Raw genomic sequence first — 9,098 nt, 5'->3', positions numbered from 1 at the left:
ACTGATAGTGAAAGATATTCCTAAATTAAAGAAAATCATGTTAAATATTATTGTTATTTAAGGATTATTGATATTTAAGGGTTCAAGGATTTCTTACTGTACCTAAAGCCATACGACCTGCAGTACAAATGCATAGTCCATAATGGTTTTTTACACATGCAGACATGTGATTACTTCTACAAAATGTGTGATTGCAACGCATAAACGATATATCGTCGGATCATATGTTTTCGGACGGCCTTGTTCGTGCTATAACGTGAGGAGTAGCTTCACACAGACATTGCAAATACTCAAATGATAGCTTATTTAAAGATAAAGTTGTCTTTTAAAAACGAATGAGATGTTTTACTGTTGTTCATGTGAAGAGAGAGGAAAGTATGAACGTTTAAGCGTTCGAAAACCCATAACACGGGGATATGCTAGAATCAGTTATAACTCGACCACTTCTTACACACAATGTTTAAAATAATAACCGTATTCGGCAATGACAAATTATTTACAATTATTCTAAAAGATCAAGCATCAGCTTAACGTTTGAGATTTACAAATGCCTATGAAGTCATAGGATAACATTATCCTTTGAGATACACATTTTTGAATTCTAATTTGCAAATTCAATGATGGAATGAAATAACGCACGCTTTATAATATAAAGCACAGCACATAGGCTTCTTCAACATGGGGAATGTTCTGCACTTCTGATGCAATACATTATAAACAATTTTTGACATAACTGGGTTCTTTTATATTTTCAAGTATGAATATTTACTTGGACATATTCGGGTTCCATGACTGTTTTTTTAAAAGTAAAGTCATAATTAGGTAAGATATGAGATTAATCACTCAAAACAAGGACTTGCCAACACGAATCAGGCCTATCTTGTACACAATAACCCTAATTATCTGTTGAGAGTTTGACTGAAGAAGCAAATCTGCATTGCCCAAACTTTGCCACATCCAGGCAAATCCAAAGCCATGTCTCTATAGAGGAAATCCTTATTTGTGTGTAGGGTGTCGCCTATCGCATGTCTTTCTCAACATTCCACGTACTTGAATTGGTATTATTGTTATTTTCACTAATAAAATAAACACCCGGCCGAACAAAATTGAAAATTGGATTGGACTGAAAATCTACAAACGTCTTCAAACATAAATAGGCTAAATTGTCGAAATACCGCAAAGTTCAGGTCTAAAACACAACTATGATGTGAAGAACATCACCAACGAATATCCATTTAGTGTTTGTCTCATTTTTAGCCACCACCAAATCTGGTGTATCGTTTCTTTTGCCGGACAATTTGAATACAATGTTACGGTGTCATTAGGCTGCTGCATTGTTATTGGCCGACATATTGTTTAGTATAGGTAGATAGCCCAGTATAGGTAGTGCATGACTTCACGTTCGCCGCGTCCCAATGCCGCGGGATGTCACGTTTACCGCGTCCCAATGCCGCGGGGATGTCACGTTTACCGCGTCCCAATGCCGCGGGATGGGATGTCACGTTTACCGCGTCCCAATGCCGCGGGATGTCACATTTACCGCATTTCAATGCCGCGGGATGTCACGTTTGCCGCACCCCAATGTCGCGGGATGTCACGTTTACCGCGCCCCAATGCCGCGGGATGTCATGTATACCGCGCCCCAATGCCGCGGGATGTCATGTATACCGCGCCCAATGCCGCGGGATGTCACGTTTACCGCGCCCCAATGCCGCGGGATGTCACGTTTGCCGCACCCCAATGCCGCGGGATGTCATGTATACCGCGTCCCAATGCCGCGGGATGTCACATTTACCGCATTTCAATGCCGCGGGATGTCACGTTTGCCGCACCCCAATGTCGCGGGATGTCACGTTTACCGCGCCCCAATGCCGCGGGATGTCATGTATACCGCGCCCCAATGCCGCGGGATGTCATGTATACCGCGCCCAATGCCGCGGGATGTCACGTTTACCGCGCCCCAATGTCGCGGGATGTCACGTTTACCGCGCCCCAATGCCGCGGGATGTCATGTATACCGCGCCCCAATGCCGCGGGATGTCATATATACCGCGCCCAATGCCGCGGGATGTCACGTTTACCGCGCCCCAATGCCGCGGGATGTCACGTTTATCGCGCCCCAATGCCGCGGGATGTCACGTTTACCGCGCCCCAATGCCGCGGGATGTCACGTTTACCGCGCCCCAATGCCGCGGGATGTCACGTTTACCACGTTCCCATGTCACGTTCGGTTTCCAACGTAATTTAAAGTGTTATTTAATAAAATGACAGAAAATGGTAAAGACTCTTGGACTTTATAAGAATACGCTATATTTGTATGGATTTAGATATGCTTGTTTACCACAAGAGATAGGCAACGAGAACATGTTTTTGTCTTTAAACAAACGTTAAGCGATATAGCACCACAACAACACTGGTCTTCGGAGTTAAACGATATGTCTACCAGTAAAATATTTTTTGTCATTTTAAAAGTTACCTTAATTGTGATGTCCGAAAAAAATAGATTTGACAATAATAAATTAATGACAGAAATTCGTAGATTTATGGGCATTCTATTCCACCGGAGATATTGGTTATTTTGGTTGCAGGAAAATTTATGTTTGATAGAAGATAAACTCCATATATAAGGGAATACCAAAATTTGAATATGTTATGGTACCATGGCCTCCAAGTACTGAATTCAAGTCTCTCTCTCTCTGTCTGTGTGTGCGTGTGTCTCTCTCTCTCACAACGCATTTTCTACTGTTGTTAATCACACACACACACACACACACACACACACACACACACACACACACACACATACTCGTGGCAATGGTTATGGAGTTTACAAATGGATACAATGAATTCGAAAATGCAACCACCTTGCGAAAGCTTCATTTCCGTGTGTCGCCATGACTGACGCCAAATAAATCACGCACAAAAGCGCGGTATCTATGAGACCTCAATCACAAGGTAACAACGGACAGCATAAAATGTAATTTATTCTCACGACCGCATTTCCTGGGTTAATCCCACTTCTGCAAAGTTTTTTTTATGTTTAAAAACCAAAACTATTTGCCAATATCTTCCCGAATCACACCCTAATAAGCATTCAATTTCATTCAACCGAAAGTGAATATTTCCCTTAAAGGATTCATATCAATGCAGATCGAAAACGAAACCCGACACACAACGGCCCCTCGAACGCATGCATGCATATACATTTCTAGCTGGAATACTGCAGAATGCGGCGTTAAAAATACAAACCAAACAAAACAAGGTAAATAGTATACTTGTTACATTAATTTAGAATAAACATTAAGGTGTATATCCGTTAATGTGTTTGAGTCCCCAATCCCTTTATCCCTCATTACAATCTATTTGAGTGTTCAAGTAATTCCAAACAGTTGCTATTATGAGTAATTGTTATTAATATATTTCCTTATTAGATTCAATATAGAACTTGTTCTTATTTTCTTTCTTGTTTTAGGGAGGTAGGGTTCTAATCAAACACATTTATGTTAATAAAACATCGGTGTGAATATATGGAATTCCTGTAAATAAACCAAATAATCACAACGTAAAATTTAATAAAGGCTTTCATATAAACATAGGGCGGTCGGGTAGCCTAGTGGTTAAATCGTTCGCTCGTCACGCCGAAGCCCGGGTTCGATTCCCGACATGGGTACAATGTGTGAAGCCCATTTCTGTTGTCCCCCGCCGTGATATTGCTGGAATATTGCTAAAAGCGGCACACTCATATAAACATAGTAAATGTGAACCCCAGCGAGCGAAGTCAAAGTATATATAGCTGCGTAAGTCATGGATACTTTTGATGACGTCATAGAGTGATGACGTCAGCATTATGTTTCCTAACATAAGTCAGTTACTTTACAAAATGAAAATGAACTTACATGCTCATTTTAATATTTTTTCAATGATTCTTTTTTTAAATGAGAGGCATCTCTTTCGGATTCATTCTTTATCCTGACAAAATTCCACGGTGCCAGAGCAGTCGGCTATTTTGGAACACCATGTACACCATTGTGACGTCACGGTATTGTCGCTGCATACGCTAATGCCGTCAAGACGCGCTTTTCCAAAGCAGACAAAATTGGTGAAATCCTGTGATAACAGAGAGTTCAATATGCACGGAGAAGAAATTCGATTCGCACCGGAATGGTGTGTCCCAAAATGGTTCCAAAAACCAAGGGTAAGTTCTTTACATGTAGTTTAATAATGTCATGAATTACATGTACAAGATTGGGAACACATCTTGGGTGGTTCAGACGACTGAGTTAGTGAGTGAGTTGGGTTTAACACCATTGTCTATATTGTATGAGCCTGGGCTGGACCAGACAAACCACTGGCTGTAAACTAGTATGAGAATTGATCCACATCATCGGGATAGCACAAGGCCACATATTCATTAGTTTAAAAAGAAATGGGTTAGTAGATAGAATAATGTTATATATAATTTCGATTTCTCAACCACTTTAACCTAAATCCCTTCTACTAAGCGTAACAAAATATTCAAAAGCTTTGTTTATGTGGAACTTCTTGATAAAAGGCATTTTTTCAAAGTGTGAAATAAATAATTCATCCACCATTTTCCGATTTACATAAATCACGAACAGATTACATAAAAAGGCGAAACGTAGAGGTTTAATAACTAATAATGCTGAACCGAAATCCATCAAACCAACAAAAAAATGCAAAATAAATTGTCGTCGGGTGGATGTTTTTTGGGTCGGAAGGTGAGGAGATACACGGTTGCTTTCTATTTTTAGCCTAACCCATTAAGACCAGCTGGGTCACGGTCTTCAAAACGCCACCCACATTATACCATGGATCTACCTAATATCACACCGTGGAATCCTTTAACACGACACAAAAACCTTTCTGCATGAAACTAAATGATAAACATTTAGCAATATTGTAGCCATATCTCAGTAAGTTCCATTAAACGTTTATATGCTTATGCTGACAATATTAGTTTTCTTTTCTTAATTGCGTGTATTTCATTTCTAGGAGGAGAGATTAGCATTCCTGGGGGTGCCGATCTCACTGGGGAAGTCTAGAGCTCTCGAAACCACGCCCATCGACAATACTGACAACGTTCCGTCTCCTGCCGTGAATGAGAGACCGCGAACCAACACTGCCACGAGGTTCAGAGAGATGGTCAAGTCTGCTGCAGCAGAATATGCTCTAGAAGATGCAGAGTTCACTCCTTCAACGTCGAACCTCAACGCCGACGCGGGGAACCTCATTGGTGCCACCCACACAGAAACAGCACAACGTGCATCTGAGAAACTAGAAGGGGACGCCAAACTAAGCACAACAAGGCCCTCAGATTCCCCCTGGAATGTCCTAGGAGAGCACACACAAGGACCAATGTCACACACCAAAGCATCCAAGTGGACTCAGATGGCAATGCTCCTGCAGGACGCTGACGGGGATCCAGTCCAGCATCTCATGCATTTCTGTCCATCCCCCGAGCCAAGTCCAAGACAGCAGCCTCGTTCTCGTTGGACCCAACAGGCCTTGACCCTTTTGGAAAAAGACAGCATCAGCCCCTCTTTGACAGAAGAGGTTGTTCCCCAGGATGTTCTTGAGAAGCAAGGTTCCACTGGTTCTTTCTCAGGAGATACTCCGTCCAAAACCTTCTTTAAAACTCTATTCGGCCTTGACTTTGAAATTCCAACCCTCTACGAATTGATAAACCCGCCTATAATTCCAAGCTCCATGGTGAAGAGCGATGCTCTCAAGAATGGTGCGTTTCCTGTTGTTTTGGGAAGGGGTTCATTTGGTCGAGTCATCAGGGCAAATCTCACCGACAGCCAAGGACACACCCAGAACATCGTTGTGAAGGAGATCTTCGACTGTAAAAATAATGTTGATGCCATCTTTGAAGAAGCCAGGATGATGTTGTATCTCTCAAGGACCGGCTATGTCCCTTCCTGTTTTGGGGTAGTGAGTGAAGGGGTGGGGGAAGCCACTGGTATTCTCATGGAGTGTGTTGGGGACGGCCTGACGCTGGAGAGGTACCTGTGGGACAGAAAGGGCAGGCTGGCACCCATCTGTCTACTCCACATAGCCAGACAACTTGCTGAGGGGCTGCGGGAGATCCACAGTCTGGGCGTACTCCTCAACGATATCAAGGCAAATAATGTTCTGTTAGACATCACTGATGGCATTCCAAAAGTCAAATATTGTGACTTTGGCCAAGCAAGATATAGACACGGAGTAACAATCTCCAGAAGAGTCACCGACAATCGGTACCTCTACCTGGCCCCTGAGGTTCGTAATGGCGGCGTATCCTGCATGAAGTCAGATGTCCATAGTGTAGGGTTTCTGTTCATGGTACTCTCGGACTTTGGAGGATCTGATGCCCTTGCTCCAGCAGTGAAGCGATGCATGGTGGAAGACATCAATCTCAGGATCAACGCCGAGGACTTGGCTCTCATGGTGGATAAGATCTTTAATGATCATCTTGAAATATTTGTGTTACCTGATGGTCGGATACAAACCAATCTGGGGATGTCAGCGTTCGGGGAGGGGGACAGGACAGGTCAATGTTCCCGTGACAAGATGGGAAATGCGCTCGGTGAAAATGAAAATGTCCTGCCTGCCAGCATACTATGTAGATCCAGGACGCCATCTCCACAGGTCTCTGTGAACCTATCAGCAAACCTGAAGAGTGAGATAGCTGTATTAAGTGACAGCAAGGCCTCCTCATCTATGGACAAATGTATAACCTCAATGCCAGTGTATGAAGCACACCCTAGCAGTTCCTCATCTTCTGTCAGCAGCAAAGAACCAATTACTCCATCCAAACATCGCGTTCCAAGGTCTAGATACCGCCTTCAAAGAGACTCGGCTCCTTGTCTGTCCCCACAGTATGATGCAGATGATGAACTATCTGGTGATGAAAGTCAGCCCCTAGTCACGTCCAGGAGGTCCCCAAGTCTCAATGCAGATGATGAACTATCTGGTGATGAAAGTCAGCCCCTAGTCACGTCCAGGAGGTCCCCAAGTCTCAATGCAGATGATGAACTATCTTGCAACGGCGATCACTCTGTGACCACATCGTACTGGGGGCGCTGCAGTGTCTCACCTGGTCACGTGTCGTCAGTCTCTCTGGACTTGGAGGACCCTATACAGTCCGAAAACTTTGAATCAATGTCTGTTATCATTTTGTTTATTGTGTTTATGGCCATGTTGTTAAAACTGTTTTTACTATGTTGTTTTTAAGTTGGAATATTGCTTACGTACTTATAATGATCAAAATAGAGCTATTTTTCTTGTTACTATATAAATATATTTCATATTCATTATTGTTACGCCCGATATATGCTAAAAATATTATTTTGAACCACTTCATGATTTATAATGTTCTCTTTAATGAAAATTAAAAATTCTGTTTTGGTACACATGTGTATTTTGTCAATCAACTCCATGACATTTTGTCACCGTACGTGGAATCCACCCAGTGTTTGACTGTTTGACACATCATTGACCAAAATGGCGTTCGATACAATTCCCTATTTTTACTTATCTTCAATATGTGTTTGTTCAGGTGAATACTTGCCTTGCCTTGCCTTTGCATGTGTTTGTGATGGATGCCACCGGCGAGGCATGCAGGATTCACTCACTTTTTCGCCTGGTACACCTGGTACCATCACTACTTGATAGTGATTCCTAAACACAGGCTCATGATATATTGTCAGAATCGTACAATGGGAAATAGAGCGGAGATTTCTTATGATTACGGAAAGTTTTTATCCGCTTTTATTTAAATAAGCAAAAAGGAGATGGGTCTCTAACAGTTACATGGTAGTTCTAACCTATTATTAAACCTCAATTTGTGACATTATTGTCATCTTTGGATGACAAAAGTTGTCTGATTGTGGAAACACAAAGTTAGAAATGAAGTTATTTAAATATAATCAATAAATTACCCTATCCATGGCCACAATAAATCTGTTTTTCGACTGTATCATGACCATGCGTTCAGGAATCACTATGAAATAGTGATGATACAGGTGTTCGCGAAAAGGTGAACGTATCCCGCCCTACCGGTGGCACCCGTCACAAACACATACAAAGGCAAGTCAAGTGTTCACCTGAAAAGGGAGCATATGATCAACATACCGAATTGCGTCTTCTTTGGAAATGACCTCCACAATAATGTCTACTATAAATCTTTTTGAAGGCCTTACTAAGGCCTTGAATGTTGTAACCTTGATCAAACAAAACTTAACAGGAGCTGGCAGAAGTCAGCGTGCAGTTGCCAACACGTTCAATGTTTCACATTTTATGATTAGCAGACAATAGAACAGGTACCAACAAACCCAAAATGTTGATCAATCCCGTTCAGGACCTCCCAGGTCAACGACACGAGTACAGGATCGACTGATCCGAAACCATGCTCGACCAAATCGAGCTCAAATTGTTGCAAACTTAAGCTTTCATCTGGCTATTGGAGTACGAGTTACGGGTCAGACGATTGAAAAACGTCTACATGCAGCATAATTGCAACACACGTCAATGGTATACAGAGCGTCGAAACTGGGGTAATCGTGGTTGGTCAAGTGTCATGTTTTCAGATGAGTCCCGACCCGCTTTGCACTGCCTTGATAGGTGTGGTCGTGTCAGACGTCGAAATAAACGTCAAGCCAATGTCAACCTGAGACCCGACAGATTTGGCGGTTGATCGATTATGGTGTTGGGTGGCATTACTATGACCGAACCCCACACCATATTGTGCAAGGGAGAGTCACGGGACAACATACTGACAACCCTTGTTGTCCCGTTTGCGACGACTCCCGTGCTCACGGTACATGATTCTTCAATGCTCAATATCTATAGAATGTAATGGTCACCAATGAGCCCTGACCTTTCTTCCATTGAACACGCCTGGGACACAGACCGCCGACCACGACCACGTAGCCAGAGACTGCAAAGAGGGGTGGGACAGACTCCCTCAAATCGCCATTGGGAGACTCCTAAGCAGTATGCCTCGTCGAGCGAATCAATGTTCGGCTGGCATAACATCTACTGTCACACTTTACTACTGGTTGTAATGAGTTCCCAATTCGTTCATTATTTCATAC

General features: G+C 42.7%; 1 protein-coding gene across 1 annotated transcript; it reads left to right on the top strand.

The window, feature by feature from the left end:
• Window positions 1-4,060: 4,060 nt before the first annotated feature.
• LOC139444754 (uncharacterized) lies at window positions 4,061-7,236 on the top strand. Its single transcript, XM_071225692.1, has 2 exons — window positions 4,061-4,195; window positions 5,014-7,236. Exons 1-2 carry the CDS (start codon window positions 4,061-4,063, stop codon window positions 7,234-7,236), a joined length of 2,358 nt encoding a protein of 785 aa, XP_071081793.1.
• Window positions 7,237-9,098: the final 1,862 nt, after the last annotated feature.

This window comes from Haliotis cracherodii, unplaced genomic scaffold (assembly GCF_022045235.1).
Source record: "Haliotis cracherodii isolate W230 unplaced genomic scaffold, xgHalCrac1.p SCAF_6, whole genome shotgun sequence".
Taxonomy (NCBI): Eukaryota; Metazoa; Mollusca; class Gastropoda; order Lepetellida; family Haliotidae; genus Haliotis; species Haliotis cracherodii.
Note: the sequence above shows the minus strand (reverse complement) of the source record. Positions and strands in the feature narration are given on the sequence as shown.

Coding starts and splice junctions, on each gene's coding strand:
- LOC139444754 (XM_071225692.1), top strand. CDS start 4,061: ATGCCGTCAAGACGCGCTTTTCCAAAGCAGACAAAATTGGTGAAATCC. Junction 4,196..5,013: donor AATGGTTCCAAAAACCAAGG/GTAAGTTCTTTA, acceptor TTTCATTTCTAG/GAGGAGAGATTAGCATTCCT.